General features: G+C 36.1%; 1 protein-coding gene across 48 annotated transcripts in view; it reads left to right on the top strand.

Moving 5' to 3' along the window:
* The window catches only part of MBTD1 (mbt domain containing 1), a 68,503-nt gene extending 45,270 nt beyond the window's left edge, over positions 1-23,233 (top strand). For 27 of the 48 annotated variants that reach the window (XM_086358260.1, XM_086358242.1, XM_086358255.1 and 24 more), the window contains 12 exons: positions 164-281; positions 3,336-3,470; positions 3,755-3,843; positions 4,048-4,282; positions 4,876-4,931; positions 5,269-5,373; positions 9,717-9,864; positions 10,829-10,911; positions 11,187-11,421; positions 11,920-11,997; positions 15,351-15,542; positions 20,040-23,233. In XM_086358260.1, the coding sequence (XP_086214386.1) occupies positions 164-281; positions 3,336-3,470; positions 3,755-3,843; positions 4,048-4,282; positions 4,876-4,931; positions 5,269-5,373; positions 9,717-9,864; positions 10,829-10,911; positions 11,187-11,421; positions 11,920-11,997; positions 15,351-15,542; positions 20,040-20,158 (1,593 nt within the window). In that variant the 3' untranslated portion in view covers positions 20,159-23,233. Of the gene's footprint in view, positions 1-163; positions 282-3,335; positions 3,471-3,754; positions 3,844-4,047; positions 4,283-4,875; positions 4,932-5,268; positions 5,374-9,716; positions 9,865-10,828; positions 10,912-11,186; positions 11,422-11,919; positions 11,998-15,350; positions 15,551-20,039 lie in introns of those variants that run through there. The other 21 variants (XM_086358274.1, XM_086358270.1, XM_086358264.1 and 18 more) reach the window with 3 other exon arrangements.
* Positions 23,234-23,910: the final 677 nt, after the last annotated feature.

Here is a 23,910-nt window from a genome sequence, read left to right as displayed (position 1 = left end):
TCTGTGATGCAAGGGATAACAATTATGTTTCTAGAAAAAAAGAATGAATTAAATGGTATTTTTAGTTTAATGTTACCATGATTGAATAATAGTGCTTAATTTTGAACCATGTATTTTGGACTTTATTTAATAAGATGATAATTTAATAATTTTTATATGACAGGCACCTATGGGGACCTGCTGGGGTGATATCTCAGAAAATGTGAGAGTAGAAGTTCCCAATACAGACTGCAGCCTACCTACCAAAGTCTTCTGGATCGCTGGAATAGTAAAATTAGCAGGTGAAAAACATGCATAATTCACTTTTAAAAATCACTTGTATTTGTAATTTGTAAGAAAGCATATTTGTAAATTTTCAAGTATTGCCAAATAAGTATGATATAGGGCAAAGGTTAGCAAACTTTTTTCTATTAAAAAAAACAACAGTAAATATTTTCAGCTTTGTGAGCAAAGCAATCTCTGTCACAACCATTTAACTCTACTATCATAGCATAGGAGCAGCCAAAGCAACACATAAATGAATAGGCATGGCTGTGTTCTAATAAAACTTTGTTTATGGGCACTAAAATTTGAGTTTCCTATAATTGTTACATATCATAAAATATTACTTTACCTCTAATTTTTTTTCAACCATTTAAAAATGTAAAAACTCTTCTGGATGACAGTAGGCCAAATCTGTGGGCCCTATAGTTTCCTCAACCTCTGATACAGGGAAATATTTCGGAAAGTAACAAAAAGTACTAAAAAAAGTTATATGGTCCATAATATCAGAAGTAAATTAATGATGAAAATTTCATCTATTTTGGGTACTACATTTTCTTCAGTCCCACCTCTTCCATGTATCCCAGCCCTTTTTACATTGTTGTCTGTGAAGTAAATGTGTTAGGTATCTACTGTGTTAGACCCTGTGGGCAGGTGATGTGCAAACTTAAAAGATTTCTTTTTTTGGTGAGTTTACATCTGCTAAATATTGAATACATTTTATGACAAGGTGCTTAGTAAGTGGTATAGTAGGATACTGTGATACTTCAGAGGAGGAGCAGCCGCTTAGATAGTAAAAGGTATCCTGAGATTACTGGAAGAGGTATCTTACTCATCCTACTCTTTCTAGTCTTATCTCCAGCCATCTTCCCAAAAATGCCCTGCCTGTTCCACCCTGTGTACTGCTGATAGACTTAATTTACCTAAAAATGACCTCAATCCCATTTTTCTGTCTTTAGTGGCTTCTTTGTCCTTAAAGGATCAGGATGGTCACCATTTACAGCTATTGTTAAGTTTCACTGTACACCACTGAACAGATTTTTTTATTGTTCCCCGACATAAATGATCTGTTCTGCTGAGATTAGTTTTCCTTCTCTCTCATACAGCATATTCTATGTCACCTTCATTCCTTTACTCACTCTCACTCACCTTATTTAACCCAGTACAGTTCCTACCTTTTCCATGAAACATTTCCCCAGCTTATGTAAGTAAAAAAGTGAAAGTGTTAGTCGCTCAGTCCTGTCTGACTCTCTGGAATTCCGTGGACTGTAGTCTGCCAGGCTCCTCTGTCTGTGGAATTCTCCAGGCAAGAATAGTGGAGTGTGTAGCCATTCCCTTCTCCTGGGGATCTTACTGACCCAGGGATCAAATCTTGCATTGCAGTCAGATTCTTTACCATCTGAACCACCAGGGAAGCCCCCAGCTGTATAGACATTCTCTAAATGCCTGTATTATTCCCTGTACCTTGTTTAAAACAGCAATATATATTTTTTGCTTGATGTGTAAATCACTTGCATATAAATGGCTCTAAAGATCAATGCATTTAGTACTCAAGAATTATTTCTGTCTTCCATCTCTGGTTTCATACTTCTGCTATATCTAATTGCAACATGTATCTCATTTTAAGTCACTTTTATGACATTTTAGAAGTGAGCCTGTTGTTGATCATGAACCCAGAACTTAGAAACAGCAAGTCATGAGTTGTTCTGTGAATTACTGAATTTTAAAACTAAAAGTTTAATGCTATAAATTTTCAAAACCTAAGTATTAACACATGAAAATGCTAACTAAACCTAGCTCCTAGCCTGAAATACAAGTTTATTGGGCATTTTTTATTCCACTAAAGACCTTAACTTTTTAATGTTATCAAGATAAGGTTTACTAAAAGTAATAAACAATGAAAATACTTTCTCATATAACTTTTATTTCACTGAGAGAAAAATATTTTAAATAAGCAAAGAAACAAACACTTTGTCAAAGACAAGCTTGAAGAGATGACAGAGCTGGTTATGGGTGACTGTACGTACATCAGAGGGTTTCTTTGAGGAAATGATATTTGATACTCTTATTTTCTTTACATTGTATGTATTTAATAAAAGTTTGTCTATTTAAATATTAAAAAGATAAGGTTTATTAAATTATAAACAGTATATATCATACACTATTTGTTCTTTCCAGGAAATAAGTCTTCCCATTTGTTTAGTGCATACGTGCTCAGTCACTCAGCCCTGTCTAACTCTTTGTGACCCCATGGACTGCAAGCCACCCAAGCTTCTCTGTCCATGGAATTTTCCAAGAGAGAATAATGGAGAGGATTACCATTTCCTATTCCAGGGGATCTTCCTGACCCAGGATCGAACCCGAGTCTCCTGTATCTCCTGCGCTGGCAGGCAGGTTCTTTACCGCTGCACCACTTGGGAAGACCCTGTTTGTTTAGTACATGTAGATTTTAAGTGATTTCACATATCTTTATTTGTGTTCATTGAACTTTTTTACTTGGCGTTTTTGAATCTTATTTCCAAATCAACAAGACAAAAAAATTTAAACTCTTAAAGTAGCCACATGCAAATTATCTGGAAATAATTTGGTCACCTGATCACTTGGAGAAAGCAGTGTCTTTGAAATGTACTTTAACTGGATTTCTGTGACTTAACAAGGTTATATTAACTTACCACAATACTCTTTATTTCCAAAACTATGCATCCTAGTAGAACTTTCTCACTCCTCTTTTCTAGAATTTAAGAAACTATGGGTAAAATTGAAATATATTCAGAGAAATAGGCCGTGCTCTGAAAACAGTTAAACTAATTCCATTGTTCAAATCGTTCTCAAAGTTTCATCCATATAGCACTAGTGTAAGCACCTCTAGGAACTTCTTAGAAATACAGTTTCTAAGACTCACCCAAGATCTGCTAAATGATTTCTGGGGTATGAGGCCCAGCCGTCTTGTCTGTTCACAAGCTCTGCACCTGTTGCAGATGTTCACTGACATTTGATACTCACTACCAGCAGCTGTATTCTGTTTTATTTCATTTGATTTTCTTATTATGTGGTGACTGCTTTGTTGGTTTCAGGTTATAATGCCCTCTTAAGATATGAAGGATTTGAAAATGACTCTGGTCTGGACTTCTGGTACAGTATATGTGGTTCTGATATCCATCCAGTTGGTTGGTGTGCTGCAAGTGGAAAACCTCTTGTCCCTCCTAGAAGTGAGTAACTTCTTTACCCTTACTGTATTTTAAGTATCTGAACTTTAATGCAGTTTCACAATTAGTAACATTACAGTGACAAGTGACATAAAAATTAAAATAATTTTTTTATTTCAGGTAACTTATTTGCTAGCAAGACATACTTGTTTTCCCTATTTTTGTTATTCTTCTTAAGAATTTTAACTGCAGGGAAATTTGTTACTTTTTTTTTTTTTTTAAGCAAATAGCTTTTGAAGCAGTTATCTTCTTTGCTAAAGTATAACTGGTTATTTCTTTTTTTTTAGCTATTCAGCATAAGTATACAAACTGGAAAGCTTTTCTAGTGAAACGACTTACTGGTGCCAAAACTCTGCCTCCCGATTTCTCACAAAAGGTAAAGACAAGATCTTAGAAAGGACTCAAGTGGCAAATGAGAACTCTAAAAAATGGAGTAACTTCAAAGCTTTTTAAATAATTGTTTCAATTAGTGAGTCAAATGACCTATGTTAACTATTGAGTGCACTAGATATTTTTATAGTAGAATACTAATTTGTAGACCTTTGTCATGAATTCTCAAAAGTTCTGCTTTTCTTTCAAGGTTTCAGAGAGCATGCAGTATCCTTTCAAACCTTGCATGAGAGTAGAGGTGGTTGACAAGAGGCATTTGTGTCGAACACGAGTGGCAGTGGTGGAGAGTGTCATTGGAGGAAGATTAAGACTAGTATATGAAGAGAGTGAAGATAGAACAGACGACTTCTGGTGCCATATGCACAGCCCATTAATCCATCATATTGGTTGGTCTCGAAGCATAGGCCATCGATTCAAAAGATCTGGTAAGCACCTGTCACAAGAATTCCTGTTGAAAATAATGTTGAGGCTAAATTGTACTCCTTGGGTAGTTTTCTCCGCAGAATAGCAAAGATCAAAATCAGTTGTGTTGGGCTGCTTATTCTACCTTAATTAGGGAAGGTTCACACCAGAAAATTAAATGTCCTAACCAATTCCTTTATATTCCTTCCACTTATGCTCAAGTTAAAAATAAAGCCCTTTCGGTCACAACTACATTTGTTTTCTTACACTTTTTTATCCAGCCCATTTGAAAGAAGATAGCCTTTCCCTTTCCATTCAGTGTTAGTAGAAATACCAAAATTAAATGTGGTTAGACTTAATACTAAACACTTTAAAACATACTTTTATCCCTAACTAGGGAATTCCCAGCATTCTAATTGGCTAAATGTACTTAATAGCACATGTACTCTAAAGAGAGAGAGACTTTTAAAGAATATTATTCACTGGAATGTAGAAGGCACGTATTTTTGCCATGTTTTAGAGTATACGTACCTTGTGAGTTTGAAGCCTTCAAAACAACGTGGTTTTTGGTCTTCTCACAAATGCTGACAGATTAGTATGTAACTTTTCCTTGTAGATATTACAAAGAAACAGGATGGACATTTTGATACACCACCACATTTATTTGCTAAGGTAAGAAGTTTTTATAAGAACCCTCATTTGTAAATTATGTTTGAAAGAGGGTTGTGGGTTTTTTCCTAATATTATAGAAATCACAATTACATATATTCACCTAAAAGGATTAAGACCTTGTAATCCATATGTGTCACAACTACTGATTATAATTATTCTTAAATTCTATTTGCCTGAATTCTCTCTATTCCGTAATGGAAGTTTGAGTTATAATATTAGGTAGGTAGGAGAAGGTACTTGGTATTTTCATCTTGTAAACTTTTTCAAATTGGTATTATTTTAATTATTAAACTGATAACACCTGTAACAATAGATGTGCTTTCATGTAATTCTGTAGGTAAAAGAAGTAGACCAGAGTGGGGAATGGTTCAAGGAAGGAATGAAATTGGAAGCTATAGACCCATTAAATCTTTCCACAATATGTGTTGCGACCATTAGAAAGGTAAGAGAATAGGTTTTAAAATATAGAAATGAAGTTATAGGAACTAGTTTTAAAGTACTGGGCTTCCCTGGTGGCTAACTGGTAAAGAATCTGCCTGCCAGTGCAGGAGACATGGGTTCTATTCCTAGGCTGGGAAGATCCCCTGGAGAAGGAAATGGCAACCCACTCCAGTATTCTGGCCTGGGAAATCCCATCGACAGAGGACCCTGGCGGGCTACAGTTCATGGGGTTGCAAAAAAGTAGGAAGTAGGACAGGACATAGCAACTAAGCAACAACAAATAGGAGAAGGAGGCCCCTAACATTCATTTTGACCTAAAATGTGTGCATCTGTGTCTTCACTGGGGAGAATGTCAGTAGTAATTGCAAGATAAATTTGAGTTCTCTTACCAGAGGTTTTCTTTGTATATATCTTATTATCAAGATTGTTATCTTGAGTCTGCTACTTTTATTTTATGGAAGTATATCCTAAGTTAAAAGAAGAATATTTATTTAAGTTACTTCCTAGTCAAAACTTGTCCAATACAAAATTGTAACAATGCTAGTTTATCCTCAGTTTCCTGTGTTTCCTTTTTGTGCTTTTTCCCTCCATTGGTAGTACTTTATTGCTTCTTTTCTCTTTTTCCTCTCTTCTTAAACTGTTTTTACAAGAAGATGTAGAAGAGTGGTTCTCAATTGTTAGTAGGCATTGAAATCTCCTGGAGAACTTTAAAAAATAATAATAATACTATTGACTAAGCCTCTTCTCCAACCCCGCGCTCCCATTCTGATTTAATCAGTCTTAGAATTGGCATTTTTTTTAAGGTCCCCAGGTGATTCTGAAGTACAATCAGGGTTAAGACCTATTGATCCAGAATACACTTACATAAAGGTGTAATTAAATTGTGACTTGCATTTCAACACAGTTTAATCCTTAAAGTGAATGTTGTTCATCATGTCTTTGCAACCCCATGGACTATAGAGTCCATGGAATTCTCCAGGCCAGAATACTGGAGTGGGTAGCCTTTCCCTTCTCCGGGGGATCTTCCCAACCGAGGGATTGAACCCAGGTCTCCTGCATCGCAGGCGGACTTTTTAACAGCTGAGCCACAAAGGAAGTCCTTTAAGCCTTAAGCCAAAAGAATTAAAAAGTTATGTTGGCTGCCATGTCCTGTACACTTGTGTTCAAGGTCACACAGCTAAACCAGACTGACTCTAAACCCTTATTCTTCCTTTTGACCTGACTAGGAATCCAGACTACCTGTTGGTATTTAAAACATAGATTCCCATGACCTACTCTAGACCTGCTCAATCAGAATCATAAGAAAGACTACCCAGATATTTGTATTTGTTTAAAAAAAAAATAATTAAAAAGTTCTCAAGATGTAACTCTTGACAGCCAGATTTGGAAATCAGCACCATCGTGTCATGCTCTGTGTGAAAGGAAAATAAGTGTCCAGTGAGTAGAATATTAAGCTTCACTCAGAAAATACTTAAAATGAATTCTTGCAGTGCTAGGTTGGTTTGGACTCTATAAAGCTTACAGTCTTGTAGAACAAGATAAGATGTAGGAAAATATGTTTTAATGTACAAGATCAACTATGATTCAAGAATGGTACAAGTACTGTTGAAATTCAGATAAAGAAGCATCTTCTCAGAGGAATCAGGAGAAGCTTTGTGGAAGAGAAGACATTTGAAAACTTCATTTTGAAGGATGGGAAAAACTGGGCCGAGAAGAGATTCAGGAGGAAACTGTGCCATGGAAAGAGAATATGCACAGAAGCACCAAGAGTGAAAGGCACAGGCCACGCTTAGGAAATGGCGAAAGGCTCACACACAGGTCACGTCGGACAGGTTGCTTTGAATATTCTGGGCCAGACTTTTTGTTTATAAGGAACAGAAACCCCCTCAAGTGGGCTTTAGAAAAGTCACTCTGAGGATTCAGTGGGCACGTTCATAGACGTAGAAGGCCCCAGGGATGAAACCTGGAAAGGCATAAGCTTAGCGCTGTCCTCTGCCTCTACGGGCCTCTTTGTTCCATCTCTGCTCTGTGTCTGTGCCACTCTTCTTTCATTCTCTCTCTCTCCTGGTGTCCTGCATATTCAGCCTCCATATGGTAGCCCCTCACCCTTCTGTTGGGCTTCCCCGGTACCTCAGATGGTAAAGAATCTCCTTGCAATTGTGGGATACCTAGATTCGATCCTTAGTCTGGGAAGATCCCCTGGAGAAGGGCATGATAACCCACTCCAGTATTCTTGCCTGGAGAATCCCATGGACGGAGGAGCTTGGAGGGCTACAGTCCATGGTGTAACAAAGAGTCAGAAACTACTGAGCAGCTTTCACTTCATTCACCCTTCTGTATCACTGCCTTTCAGTGCCCTCTCCAACCCATGGCTTGACTGTTATCTCTCTGTATGTTAATTCTAATTACAGAGAAAATCTGAACAACTGAGCCCAGCTTTTTGCGTGGTACTCTGAAGGTGGGATACGAGCCCCTGATTCACTAAGCTGTGTTCAAAAGGGAAAAACGAATCCTGTATGAGTGGAGGTAGTCCTTTCTAGAGGTCTCAGAGTTCTTAAGGTTAAAGAGAAAATCAGTATATATATATCCAATATAGTAGAAATAACTAAAAAAAAAAAAAAGAAAGAACTAGGAGAACAGAACCTGCAAGTAGACAAGAAGGTGATGTGAAATTAATTTGTGCAGTCTTTAGTGCTTGGTCACGTTGAGTTTTCTTTAGTGAACAGGTTAAGCTGGTAAAGCTTTCTGGCATGAACAGAGTACATAGCAAAGGAAAGTTTTAACTGTGTAAGAGGGGAAATGTACATAGGGAAGGCTGAAAGCGATAATATTAAGCAACATAGTGGAGAGAGAGTTAATGGCTAGGATAAAGGGACTGAATGTTTAGGGGGAGTTGTGGGGACCCAGCAATTGATTGCCCTTGAAAGGAGCTGGAGAAAGAGTTGTTGGTTTGATGCCCTGTACTAACTCTCAGAGAATATATTCAGCATGCAGGTAAAATGCAGGCCTGAGACACTAGGAGGGTGAAAAACTCATGATAAAACTTGAGAAATTGTTGGCATAAAAGTCAACCATTGAAGAGTGAATGCCATCATGAAAACAAAAGAAAAGGGCTAAAATCAGAAACAAGAGTTGAAGGTGAAAGGGTGGTTGCCAAAAAAAATGTGAAGCAATGAACACAGAGGTGAGAAGATGGATCAGTAGACTATAATGTAATGAGAATCTGGGAATAAATGCTTCAAAAAATTGAGAAGTCAGCTGGTATGGGATATTGTAAAGGAGGGTGAAGTGTTGGGAAAAAGACACTGGATTTGACAAACTAGAAGATCGCTGCTTCCCGGATAGCTCAGCTCTTAAAGAATCTGCCTACAATGTAGGAAACCCCGGTTCGATTCCTGGGTCAGGAAATTCTCCTGGAGAAGCGATAAGCTACCCACTCTAGTATTCTTGGGCTTCCCTGGTGGCTCAGACGGTAAGGAATCTGCCTGCAATGTGGGAGACCTGGGTTCAATCCCTGGGTTGGGAAGATCTCCTGGAGGGGACCATGGCAACCCAATTCAGTATTCTTGTCTGGAGGATCCCCATGGACAGAGGAGCCTGGCAGGCTACAGTCCATGGGGTTGCAAAAAGTCGGACACGACTGAGTGATATAACTTGAATTGGGTCTCTGGGTGAAGAGTATTTAGGAATTTGTTGTACTCTATATATACCTTTTTTTAAGTGTGAACTGTTTCAAAATAAAATACTTTTAATATAACGGGAGTTGGGAGACATGGAGAGGTTTGTCTTGAGAGGCAAAGGAAGGACTACTACTTAGAGCAGTCTGACGTGCACAGGATGGACTGTGAGGTCCCTCTCGTAGTTTCTGTCATGGAGGAGCACAGTTATCCAGAGCATGAAAGCGGTAAAGTTGGAGCTTGAGGAACATGGAAAAAGTTTAGAAAAACTCCACTATGTGAAAATCAGAAGGATATAAGTAGAGTTCCTACTGAATAAGATTTAAAGCTTAGCCAAGACTAGATAGTTGAATTGTAAAAGAGCACTCAGCCCCCTGTTTGATGCCACAGAAGAAAACAGCCTTGGCCATCGTCAGGAGTATGTTTTCCTTAGACCTCTACAATTACTTCTCTGTAACCATGCTTTTATTTCTGGCACACAGTAGAATTTATACAGATTTGTTTTTCATTATAATTTCAGTTATTTAAGAGAGTTCAATAAACATTTCTCACTTTCACGAGATCTTTATGTAATAGATTTTGCATTCTTTTAGAATGTCACTTAAAGGATCATTTTTATAATAGTGGTACCTAATTTTAAATAGTTGCAATTCTCTTAATTTAAAAGGTGCTGGCTGATGGATTCCTGATGATAGGGATCGATGGCTCAGAAGCAGCAGATGGATCTGACTGGTTCTGTTATCATGCAACCTCCCCTTCTATTTTCCCTGTTGGTTTCTGTGAAATTAACATGATTGAACTCACTCCACCCAGAGGTACTTTTTTCTAATATATACCTGGGTATTCATCCTTGTTTTCTTTTTACATGGTACCTGTTTACACTGTTTACCACAGCCCTAGATTTCTTTTTTATTTTTAGCCCTAGATTATTTGCTGTATGAAAATATAATATGTATATATAAACATGTGTGTTACATATTTATATATTTATATCAAGAGCTGTGGGGTGTCTGAAAACATAAAGACCTGTAACCTAGCTAGCTTTAATAAATTGATGTAGAATTTTTCCTGAGCATTTGTACATTTTATAATGAGAATTGGTATTCTCATCCCTGTTGAGATGATGATGTAGGCTCAAAGGGCTATCACATACATAAACTTTTTTTAAAAAATAGACTTTAGCCTTTGAGAGAAAGCAAGTTTTCATGTTTAGATTACTGTATGAGGAAGCTCCCTGGCATTCCAGTTGTTAGGACTTGGAGGTTTCACTGTCAGGGCCCTGGGTTCAATCCCTGGTTAGGAAATTAAGATCTCCCAAGGCAGGTGATATTACCAAAAAAAAATAAAAATTACCGTATGACTTTTTAAAAATGATACCCTTAAATAGTTCATATGGCTTAACCAGTGACTTTCCTAATTTCAATATCTGAGCCTTGGATTTTTCTCTTAAGGAGAAAAGCCAAAACAGAAGACTGTAAAAACAGTATTTGCCCAGCCACTGTTCTTTCTTACAAAGAAAGAAAAATATTACTGAAAAATATTAAATGTTAGACTATTCTAAGCCTAGGATTGAAAAGCAAAAGTCTAGTTCTTATAGGATATGTGGGTGCACCTGTTTCTGTCTAGAAAAACAGGAAGAGCCATATAACAGGGAGGAATTATTGTACTCTGCAGCATTAGCTCATGAGATTGTAATGTGTACTGAATTACTTTATATCTGCATTTTTATATTACACTAATTTTAAATGAACTTCTAGTTAAACTAGTTGTGTTTTCCAGGTTACACAAAGCTTCCTTTTAAATGGTTTGACTACCTCAGGGAAACTGGCTCCATTGCAGCACCAGTAAAACTGTTTAATAAGGTAAATTTAAATAAACACATACATATTAGTTAAACAGTGTAGGTATTTCCTTTACATAGGAGTTGAAATTTGTTTCCAAACTTTGTTTCATTATTAGGAATGAATGCAGTTCCTAACTAGTTCTTACATGCTTCACCTTCATATGTTTCAGTAAAGGGTTTTTTTGGTCTAAATTGTTAATTGGTTATGTTACCTCTCTTTTTTTCTTTCCTAGTGATGATGGAGTTACACATTCTTCTTTTCACCAGTGTTAATGTTTTGCTTCTCCATGTTAGGATGTTCCAAATCACGGATTTCGTGTCGGAATGAAATTAGAAGCAGTGGACCTCATGGAGCCACGATTAATATGTGTAGCCACAGTAACTCGAATTATTCATCGTCTCTTGAGGATACATTTTGATGGATGGGAAGAAGAATATGATCAGTGGGTAGACTGTGAGTCCCCTGACCTCTATCCTGTAGGGTGGTGTCAATTAACTGGATATCAACTACAGCCTCCAGCATCACAGTGTAAGTTGGTATAAGAAAAGGTGTCCTTTTGTAAAAATCAGCAATTCTCCAAGGATTGTCATACATAAATCATCTTGTGAGCTTACAGGACCAGAATATACCTGTGTCTGATTGGTTGCCAGGTAAGATCTTACCTGATAAGACTCAACCATGATATCACAGAATCAGACCATGTGTGCCATGGCAGTGTGAACTCAATAGTCAGTTGCTTAATGACTATAGCACAACATTAAGAACACCCACCGAATTAAATTAGACTTCCTTTAGTGAGTTTAAAGTTACAGGCTAAAATTTATTAACATATACAAAGCGCTTATTGAATAAATAATGAAATCTGTCTGGTGTTGAGGTTCATGGTTTTGCAGGAACAAGTACCCTTATTTTCGAAACATTGTGTACTTTTATAAACATCATGGTCTTGGTAAAGGTAGTTCATCTGAGTTGTATCGAGAGTTGTAAGAAATTATCTGATAACCAATTTTCTTCTTTATTTTTCAGCATCAAGAGAAAGCCAGTCAGGTTCATCAAAACAAAAGAAAAAGACTAAGTCCCAGCAATACAAAGGACATAAGAAAAGTGGGTCACCACATGGTGTTTATATACATTTCCTAACTTGTTAACCAACGGGGGTCTTGGTATCCTTGCACAGAAATGGTATCCCTTGTGAGAGCTGATAACTGTGCATCCTGTATTATGCTTAAAGGTGCAGTATGCCATAAAAGGCAGACTTTTTAAAAATAAGCACTTGTCTTTGACAGGAGAAGTTATTACCACAATATTTAATAGATGGTAAAGAGTAGAGTCTATGAATGATTCTTGGAGTAATAGGTAAACCTGAAAATTAGTCCTTTTCAAAAAATTTTTTATTAAAAATAAAAACAGGTGTTTGGTGCTTACAATAGACTTGGAGACTAAAAAACCTATCCTTCTAAACCAAAAAAACTCTTTCTAAAATGATGCTTAAATTCAAGTTAAAAAAATAAAAGAAAAATGAAATTAAAATTGATAGCTAATGAAATCAAGCTTAAGAAAATCTTAATATGCTTTCTGACAGTATTTTATCTTCCAATGAATGATAACTGGCATTAATAGCCAGAATAATATAAAATATATTGATAGCTCTGATTCTTTTAAAATCTTTCCCCCTCCATCATAGAAAGCTATAGATTTTTTTCTCTTTGTGAAACTTGTCATGGAATATTTCATCCTAAGATAAAGTTATTTTGTTTTTCATTTTTTTCCTGGGGACTTATAGCAGCCACTGCAGCGTGCTTAGTTTCTTCCTACATGAAACCCAAGTCGGTCTCACTATAGTGCTAACCGTCAAGACCTATCTCTTACCGTCTTTTATGTTGTAGACGTAAGCCTCTGTAGACCCAGAATTATTTTGCTTATTGGCTGCTTACCATGGTTGATATTTACCTAAAAGAACTCCAGAGAACATTGCCAAACCAGGCAGATTAAAATGATTTCCAGTTTATCAGAAACTGATTAGCAAGAAGTCATGTGGTAACTTCATGTCAGTGGACTAACCACAGCAGGTGTGATCATTGAGCTTTCTCTAAGACTGAATTAGTACAGGCTGCTTTGGCCTGTCTTTACATTTAATTGGACAAGAATTTGAGATTTCAGAATTTTCTTTGCAATGTGTTGAATTTAAGAATGTTTTTTACTACTCAGTGACTTTATGACATTTTTTAGAACAAACTTCTGAGCATTGTATACACAGTTCACATACCTCTCTCAGTGTGACTCTTACTGGGTTTGTTATAGTTTATGGGGTTTAATCATTTTGAATTAATAGGCTAGGGACATGGGAAGAAATATGAAATTAATGAAGTGATAATATCAGTGTCCCAATTTTTAGTGACATTTAATAATGTGTGTCAGTAAACTTAATGTCCCATTTAGTGACATCATCAGATTTCTGGATTAGCTGAAAAAATGAATTTAAACCTAGAATATATTATTTAATATTTTAATAGCTCTTAATATTGCGACATCATCTCTAATGCCTTTAAATTGTCTTTTGGACATAGAAAAGAAAAAACTATGGACTCACAGTCCCTTATTAGAAATCCTAGAGATCAAATGCACTTTGGAATTAAGAATTCTGGGGGTTTTTTTGAAAGAAGTACAGTGTGTGTAGTATATATTATGTAACACCCCTTGCAGACTCTGCAGCACTTTGAAGTAGAATATATATAAATAGTAACATTTAATGGGCCAAATAAAGATTATTATAAATAGTATCACCAAGTGAGGTCTGATTTTGTTGCCCAAAAAAAACTTTGAATTTCGGAATTCAGGATAAGGAATTGTAGTCATGTGTGAATGAAAAGCATTCTTCATTTTAAGATACTGTCTATTCCTTTTTTTTTTTTCACATTACTCAGCAAATAGTTTGTTAGAAATTTCAAAATAAGAAAGAACCTGGGGTTCAGGAACCTTGAGTCATCCATTGCATGCAGATTTTTATCAGTCAGACACAAAACCTTTTGTTTTTAAGTTTATCTACAGATTATTATATCCTGGCTCTGTCATTTCATATTATGACTCTGGTCTTTCTACAACCTAAAATCATCTACTGGTTATGTTCTTTGGTAGGGCTTATTTTTTACAAAAATAATTGATTGACTTCATTGTTCTAGCCTGTTTTTTAATTAGCTGTGTTCATGCTGTAAAGGGGTAACTATTAACTAGTGCTTTCGAACAATATGAAGAATGTTCTGTCAAGAGGATCATATAGACTGTTGTATACATACGATCTGTCCAATCTGAAAAGTGTTTTTTCCCTCAAAGTTTAATAATTCTAGAGCAGGAAATCAGCACTCATTTCTGTACCATCTTCAGGGGCTGTTGTAAGTAGTAGAGAATTGAAGATTCTCCTCGCATTTTTACCTCCCAAGTGTGTAGTGCATTTAGACTTTTTCATCTAAATGAATGCTACAGGTGATTTTGGTTTGAGAGTTGAATGTGTACTCATAGGAACTTGATTTCCAGATCATTTTACATATTAATACTGTCTGACTTAGATTTGTCTTTTAGTTCTGATTTTGCAAAGCAAATTTCTGATTGTTCTTTCCTGAGTTATGTTAACTCTGGAATAAAACAGATATAACTTATAATCACAAAGATCTGTAAGTATCCTTCCATTTTTAACCAGATAAATGCGGTATGCTTGATTGTTCAGTCTTTGCAAAGCTTAGAGTGTTTTTTTGTTGGTGGTGAAAGTATTGTAAAAGTCTTTGAAGGCTTATGTGTGCTAATGAAACTATAACCAAAGGCTGTTTCAAAAGAAATTAAATTGCTTAAGATCTTGCAGGCCACGAATCTTTAAATTTTAGAACTGCTTTTCAGAGTAAGAATTTTTTCCTAAAAGAGTGAATTATAAACCAAAAGTTAGGGAAACATATTTCATACCAGTAAAATTCTGCCATTTGTATAATTCATTAATTAAGCTGTTTGATTTCTCCCTGAAGGACAGTGTTTGGGCTTATATGGGCACAGTGAAATACCTACAAGTAGGGCTTTAAAATTCTCTCTGCCTTGGATTTTCAGTCCCCCTCAAACTAAAATTTTACTTGAAAGTAGTTAGCCAGCTGGCTGTGCTCCACACTCAGTGCTCTCTGTCATTCATTTTGCTTTGATTTGTTTTAAATTGACCACAGAGTCAAGAATCAGGATTACTAGACTCAGAGAGACTAGAAATATCTCCCCTATCATCCACTCCCCAACACACACACACACACACACACACACACACACACCTTGTTTCTCACACACATCCTTGTTTTCAAAAATACGAACCTTGCATAGTTGGTTCTCTTTTCACAGTATCCTCTGCAATACAACCTTTCCTAGTTATGATACACTTTTCTTCCCACGCATGTAAGTAAAAGCTTACTTTAGTTTAACTTGATATTTAGAGAGGAAGATGCCAGTTGGGAAGAAGCCTGTCAGTTTGTCAAGCCTGCCCATGACAGGTGGGGTGCGGAGGAGCTTCTCTGGTGACGAAGAGTTGACTCCTCCTCCATATCGAACCCTTCCAGCACAGACAGCCCTGGAGGCCTTCCCACCTCCCCGCACTAGCCAAGAGTTCAGTCCCAGCCTCAAAACAGGTAATTAGTCACATCAACACTTCAGGTACTGCAGAGGGTCAAAGTCTGGGTTAGGGTGGTGGGAGACAAAGCATGGTCTCGCATGGCAGATGCTGACTCATCAAATTTTTCTTTATCTTTCAACTAAAAAATTCATTTCCACTAGTCCTTGGTAGTTACTTCACTAAAATGAATAATCAGGAAAGGACTTTTATTTTGTTATAAGCCACTTATGAGCTTCACATTCAGGTAAAGCTGTAATTTCAGCTTACGGAATTTGTGAGATAGCTTGTACTATTTCATGGTTTTGTTAAAATGGTTGAACATTTTGCATTGCAGAGTTCTGTGTGACTTGACTTCAGGGAGAAATATGCAATAAGGGATCAGTATGACTAATCAGATCCAAAAATGAGGCTTTCTTCTTCATAGCATTCCATTAGCATCTCATTCAATAAACATGTGTTTTGTATTCCTGTGTAATTTTGGTTCTGGTAGTAACATTTACCACAATCTTAGTTGAATAACATGAATTTGGAAATAAAATACCTGTGTAATTTTGGTATTGCATTTGAGTGAAATTTATTTCTGTATGAACATGAAATATGTACAGTGATTAATGTTTAATTCAAGTTGAATTGGTTAGGATAAGCTGGTAGAGTAAGGAAGACTGCCCTTTGTCCTTGCTGAGAACAAACATGTTACCATAGAATGTCAGAGGATCTTCACTTGCATATGATCAATCTTAGACGTGAGTACAGATCAGATAGCATCAAAGTGGTATCTAATTTGGCATATATTCTGCCATGTGTCCTACCTATTGCTTGTAAACTACATTTTTTCATCTAATTTTTGTTCTTTAAAAAGCCTTGCATTCTTTCAAATCGCTGTTGAAAACCCTGATGAGACTTAGTGTCTAGCTCTGTTTTCTTCTTATTACTGTTTGCACCTGAAGTTGTCATCAGCCTTTTTTTTTTTCTTTTCTTTTTTTTCATTTAAGGATGTGTTCTTTAGCTTTTGCCTTCTTAAACAGTATATTAGGTGATCTTTATCCTTCCCAGTCTGTTTCTCTGAAGATCACTCTCATATCTTTATATCTAGAAAAAATTACAGTACCTCTTTTGTATAAGAAATGGATTAGGACTGCTACTTTCAGATATCAAGAGCATTTCAAAAAAAAGAGCATTTCAGCTCCTTGTTTGTCTTTTTTAACTTTTTTTTCCTCTTGTACTTGTTATTATGAAAGTCTTTTATAACTTAATTAACTGTAGATATTGTGAACTCTGGATATATTCGATTTTTACTGCGTTTTAGATGTTTTGTTTTGTTTTATGCATTAGACTGATTTTGAAGGTGTATGTCACATTTTGTGAGAGAACTTGACTTTTAGGATTGGTAAAACCGAGGAACTTGGAGTAGACATACAGGGTAGAGCTCACAAGGCCTCATGATGACTTCCTTTCCTCTAGACTTTATCATGTGTGTCTTCTGAGCTGGGGGCACATTTGCGGGACTTTTGTGTGATTTTACTCTGGTGAAACTGTGTAGGGACTGTGTCGCTGGCCTAACTATAGTTGGTTTAGCTTTTGCAAGAGTTTACTATTTATGGACTTCTAACTAGAAAAGTGTGATTTCTGTTTATGTCCTGAAATGTTAGTGATTAGAGTCAGCAAGGTAACTTCCTTTTAAAAACAGAGCCAAGAAAATGCATTTGTGTAGAAAGTGACATTAGCCACAGGGTCTATTGTATTTCATCCATTATTCATTCACAATAAGGCCTGTAAAGAAAAAATGATGAGTGTGAAGATACCAGACAGGCTTTATTTTAGGTTCCATGAAAACTCTGAAACTTTAGATAAAACATCCCACATCTCAGTGAATGTTTCATGTTTATCTTGAGTTATGTTTTTTAGAACATTGTTTCCATATATTAACATGAGTAGAAGCATAATCCAGAACTTTGTTGTTAATAATAAATGCAAATAGTTTCAGGATGTGCTTTAGAATCTCAGTTTAATTTTCTTACATTAAAAAAAAAAAAGCAAAAACATCCATTTGAATGGAACATATTTGGTCTTGAAGCACAGTAATTATTTTCTCATTCATTTAGCCATCTGATCATCATATAACAAGATATTGTTTTAATCAACCTTTTATTGTGGGTACTGCACCTTTAATGAAATTTGTTTTTTTTTTCCCTTTTCCATGTGTGTGTTTTCATGTCCAAATGTCCTTAGCAATTAATGCATGTTGGTTTGATTTGAAGGATACTGTTCTGTGTTTGATATCCTCCATAAAAGCATTTTTTTATATTAAGTAATTTTTAAACGATTTTTTAAAGAAAGCAAGCAGTCAGTCGTGTTTGCTTTACCTTTTAACAGTCTGATTGGTATGTGTTTCGCTATTATTATAGAAATAGTGTATTCACTTTTCTGTCTTTGGACTTAAATTTTTTAACACCATTACCAAAGCAAAATAAAATGCATTAGCATATCTCAGAAGATTATGCTTGTTTTTACTTTCTTCCGTATTTTTTAAAGATTATATATTTATTCTTGGCTGCGCGGTGTCTTCATTGCTGTACAGGCTTTTCTCTTGTGGCGAACAGGGGCTCCTCTCCTGTGGTGCACAGACTTACTGAGGTGGCTGCTCTTAGTGTGGAGCACCGGCTCCAGTAATTGCAGCACATGGGCTCAGTAGCTGTGTCTCCTGGCTCTAGAGCACGTGCTCAGTAGTTGTGGCACACAGGCTTAGTGCCCACAGCATATGGAATCTTCCCAGACCAGAGATCGAACCTGTGTCTTCTGCATTGGCAGGTGGATTTCTACCACTATGCCACCCGAGGAATGCAGAAGATTATTCTTTAAATTACCAAATAAGATGTCAAAGACCCTTGTTTTTGAAACTAATATTTTATAACTGAAATCAAGACACAAAGTGTTTTTCTATCACTATTTTGACTTTAAAAGTAGCCCTTTTAGGGAATTCCCTGGTGTACAGTGGATAAGAACCCCCTGCCAAAGTAGGGAATGTGGTTTCACATGCCACAGAGCAGCTAAGCCCATGTCCCACAGCTCCTGAAGCCGGCACACGTAGAGCCCATGCTCTGCAACAGAAGCCACCACGATGAGAAGCCCACGCACCGCAACAAAGACTAGCCCCCGCAAGCCCAAACCAGAGGAAGCCTGTGTGCAGCAATGGAGACCCAGTGCAATCCAAAAAAATTAATCTTTTTTAAAGTAAGAAAGTAATTTTTCTTCACAGAGTTCTAATAGGAAGTAGCGGGTGGGCTTCAGGGCAAGTATTTAGGGCAATCTGAAGTTACTGGCAAATTGTGTTGAGGGTAACTTAAGAGATGTTTATAAAAGAAGATAGGAAAATCTGAGAATTAAACTGCCTAAACTTTTGCCTAAGGCCGGTGTCGGGACGAGCAAGAAAAAAATTTTTCTTTCTCCTCTTGCTTGTCCATGCATTAGAAGGAGCCCTCCTGCCACTAAAAATGCTGACTAGCATGACTTCAGTGGCTACCAAGAAACCTAAACCCCACTGAAAATAATGGAAACTGGAAAACATTTGTCTATAAAAATAAAGACCTATTGGAATGACCTGTTCATAAATTGAGGACTGCCTATACTGTTGTTTCTTTTCATTAAAAAAAAAAAAAAAAAAAAGATCTTCAGATAAAAATTTGGACAGGCAGTAAGTACTATTAAGTGATCTCATTGGTAATGTTAGCTGTTTTGTTTTTGGTTTCTCTTTTAGCTGCACTGCGAGGCTTGCAGGATCTTGGTTACACAATCAGGGATTGAACCCATGCTCTCAGCAGTGAAAGCAGAGTCCTAACCCCTGGACACTAGGGAATTCCAAGTGTTAGCTGTTTTATACCAGTGACTTTCACACTGCTGATGTCAATTTCTGTTTTACCTGAAATGATTACAAGTTTTTCTTGATTTTAGTTTTAATACAGATGTTTTTACTATTGGGTTTATTATTTATTTTTATAAATATATAAATTATATGTAGATCATATATTTTATATTATTTTAATACTATTTTAAAATTAGATTTTATCTTTTTTTTATGAAGCATCTTTAACAAAGGTACTCCTTGGAGATAACATATTAAAGTCATATTTATTCTGTTACTTACTATAGTTCAGAACTCTCCAAAAAATACATCATTTATATAGGCATTGACATAAAAGTGAATACTTAATCATGAGAAAAATTCTAGTCAAATTAGTGATCACTATCATCTTCAACATTTCATTGACAGTGTTCATTTGTGCAGTGTCCAATTTGTAGTGTTGTTCTTTTTTGAAACTTTTCTCAACTACAAATATACTTTGAAAATTAAAAGTAATTAAATGCTCCTCCTTCAGGGGGAGTTAGTTTTAAAATTATTGAAGACATGAAGAAGCCTCTTATTAACTATAAAGCTGGTGGAACATGAAGATTAAAAGCAATCTGAATATTCCAGAAAGACTTAATAACATCTTGTATATTTATCTCTTTCTTGCAGTGACTACATTGCAGCTGAAAGAGGAGTTGATAGATGGAGAGGATTATAGTTTCCTCCAAGGAGCATCTGATCAGGAAAGCAATGGCTCTGCCAACTTTTACATCAAACAAGAGCCTTGAGGTTGCTCAGAAACTGAGGGTGGGAGGGAAAGAATTTTACACAGGACTGATTTTATAATCAATCCAGCTGTACAGCGGGGCTATTCTACTGGGACATTTTGCTAAACATAGAAAATTTCAGTTCCAGATTTTTCAAGTGGGTAGGGAAACTATTTTAGCCTTGGGGGGAAATTTTTCAATTTATAAAGATGGACAATTTTTGTGTTGTATTTGAAGCTTTTGAAAGAATTTTGTAATATTTTCCAAGTTTGGATTTATGTGCATTGTTAACAAGAATTGAAATTCTAACTTTTTTGGTAAGATTAAAGTTTAGGTAGCAGGATTGAAGGAAATGACTTAAGAAAGATACTGTTGTAAATGCAAACGAACTGTCATTACTAATGAACCTTTTTGGTACCTGTTGGGAGATTTTGGGATTTTAGAAGTTAGGCCAGTCACATCTCCAGCTTCCTCTGCTGCAGAATATGCAACTGAATCCCCCCTGTGGAGAGCTCATCACCACATAAATCATGGAAGGGTAATTAATTCTGCTTGTTGGCATTTTATTGCAGCCCATTTTAAATATTTGTACAGAAGTGTTTCATTCTGTGAAAATTTATTTAGAGTTCTATATGAAACTGGAAGAACTCTGGATACTTTATATGTTCTCTTTTAATTAAAAATGAGTAAAATCATCCTAACACTAAAATGTTAAACTGGAATGGTTGACAAGATATACAAGATCTCGGTCTACATGTTGAGGGATTGGGGAAAATGCAATATTGTCCTAAGTTTATGTTATTTTCCTTACTAAAAAATATCCCACAAAAGGAATTCTCATTAGTTCTCTCCATCTGTGAGATAATACTTGTATAACTACACCCCAAAACTTATGTGTTCTGTATTACCAAGAGAATCAAAATTATTTTAACAGTTTCAAGCCAAGAAAAGTCTAGATTTCAAAATCATTCCTGCTCTGCTTTTGACTATCCTGGATTTGTTAGAAAACTAATTTGAAAGAGAATTTAATTTTCTTAAAATTCCATATATGTATATGTACAAATTGTCTTTAACTGTATTCAGATTTTACAGTAATAACTGATTTGGACCATTTCAAACATTCCCTATTTTTAAATTCGCATGGCTTCGTTTAAAAAAGGATATAAGGGTAAATTGGTGAAAGGTTTGCTCTCTGCATTTTTCTGACTGAGTTGTGACTGAATGAGAGAGCTTTAGCATTTACCAGTGAGGTTCATAAACTAAACTCTCAGGAATTAATTGCATCTGTTGTAGAAGTGCTTCTGGGTATTAGCCTGGCCTCTTCAGAGTGGTAATATTAACCATCTCCTCTGGAATATAGGTAGGGCTAATTAGAAATTAATCAAAATGATTAACCTCTACAGTCCTTCAGCCTATGGAATGCTTTAAAAAAATGTTAATGGAAAGCCCCAGGAGACCATATTAGGTAAGATTTTTTTTGTTTGAATTTTAAAATGCATAGAACATTAAAAACCAGCAATTTATTTTCTAAAATATTGCTCTACTTTTGGGAATAATAGCATTGGTAATATGCACAGGTTTACCTCATTCTATGCAAGAGGGGTTAATATCATAAGGTTTTGTAGTTGCTACTGGAAGTAAAATTTGTTACTTTATAGTGTAAGAATGTATGGAATTGCATGTCAACATTTCTTAATACTGTCTCTTTAGGGGCATAAATGCAAGTCATATCAATGCCAGGTTGATTCTTATGTGTCAAATATATGTGAATTCAGCTGTTAAATTACTGGATATTTATCTTAAACATTACTGAGAGGGACCTACTGTAAATGTGACATAAACTTCCCAGATCTTCAACTTTTAAGAATCTTCCCATGAACTTAAAGCCTGGAAGACTTCTAAAGCAAAGGTTACAACAGTCGTTATTCTCAGGCTCAGTGAATTTAAACCCAGGACTCCGATTCCGTGTTATGGGCACCAGAAGCCAGTTGTAGCGTGTGCTTTACCATACCCTGAGCTTAAGATCTCTATGGGGAACTGAATAAACCAGGAGGGATTTGATTTGGAGCCTGGTAATTAGTTCTGTGAAATGCTCATTTGTAGCCAGATTTTATAAGCTTCTAACTTTACAGCAAAGCCAGGCTGTTTTCAAATTTGCCACATATTATTAATATTTATGAAGTGTTTCTTGTCTTAATCCCATGACCAGCATGGTGATGGTAAGGACTTTGTACCAGATAAACTCGATCTGAAGCCCTCTTCACTGTTCAGGCTCTTCACTCCTACTGCCGAAAGAACAGAAAACGAGTTGGTGGCAGAGGAGATTCATGTCTTAGCCACAACTCCAAGCGTACAACTCAGTAGCCCCGTTCTCTTACGGTTCAAATATACTGCTGACCTTGGGTTCGTTCTTGGTTTTTTTTTTTTTTCTGTTAGGATTATTTGGGGGTTTTTGGTGGTTTAAACTCTTTAACTTTTTCCTTGCTGTGTATGAGGAAAGCTAAAGCTGTTATCAACTTCTTATTCTATGGATACTAACACGGGTTTTCAGTGTTTGTTTGTTTTTATTATTATTCATTTTGTGTGATGTGAATACCCTCTCCCATCAATATTTGTATTATGGTGCTATATATTTGGTAATGATCCTTTACTATTGGGAAGGGATTTTAAAAATACTGTGATTAAACTGGGTTTCTTCCTTTGATTTTCATATTTTAAATAAAGCCACAGTCATTTATACAAAAGAAAAGCATCTGTCCCTGGGCAAATCTTTTGAGGACAGAGGTCAAAGTAAACTGCATAAGGTTTTTACATCATTTCTGTATGTATTTGATATATAGATCAATATCTGTACAAATTTAATCTTTTATTTTCTTGGTAACTTGTGATCATTCAGAAAGTGAAACTTTCTCATGACGTGTATATATAATGGCGTGAAAAATTCCTTTGGAGAAATTTATGTTCCTTTCATTTTTACCAAATTGAAAATTTTCAGCATGGATGTGTTAAAAGCATTAAAATTATAACTTTGTGTACAAGATGAAAATAATTCACTAAATTTGCCCTTTTTTACACAAAATAAAACGTTAAAGTTAAGTTGCACCTGAGCAGTTCTTTAATGTGCTTGCTATTTGAGGAATTTCCTTTTTCATTCAAAACATTGAATGCCTTCTTTATTTTTTCTTTGTAATTGTTTTTTTGGCCGCACCTGGCGGCAGGAGGGATTCTAGTTTCTGGACCGGGGATTCAACCTGCGCCCCCTGCAGTGAAACTGCAGTCTTAACCACTGGACAGCTAGGGGAGTCCCTTGAGTGCCTTCTCTCTCTTTTTTTTAATATAAATTTATTTATTTTAATTGGGGGCTAATTACTTTACAATATTGTATTGGTTTTGCCACAAATCAACATGAATCCGCCACGCGTGTACATGTGTTCCCCATCCTGAAGCCCCCTCCCATCTTCTTCCCCGTACTCTCCCTCTGGGTCGTCTCAGTGCACCAGCCCCAAGCATCCATTATCATGCATCGAACCTGGACTAGTGATTCATTTCATATATGATATTATACATGTTTCAATGCCATTCTCCCAAATCATCCCACTCTCTCCCTCTCCCACAGAGTCCAAAAGACTGTTCTATACATTTGTGTCTCTTTTGCTCTCTCACATACATGGTGCCTTCTGTAAGCAGTCAAAAGCCCCAGGGAAAGTTGGATCAGTTCCTCCCTCACAAAACCTGTACTCTCATAAGGTAAGCCAGCAGGAGTGATGAAGAGT

The sequence above is a fragment of the Bos grunniens genome, chromosome 19 (assembly GCF_055505025.1).
Source record: "Bos grunniens cultivar Pamir isolate PY7600 chromosome 19, Bosgru_T2T1.0, whole genome shotgun sequence".
In the NCBI taxonomy this organism is placed as follows: Eukaryota; Metazoa; Chordata; class Mammalia; order Artiodactyla; family Bovidae; genus Bos; species Bos grunniens.
The sequence above is the reverse complement of the archived record's forward strand: the minus strand, read 5'-3'. Positions and strand labels throughout refer to the sequence as shown.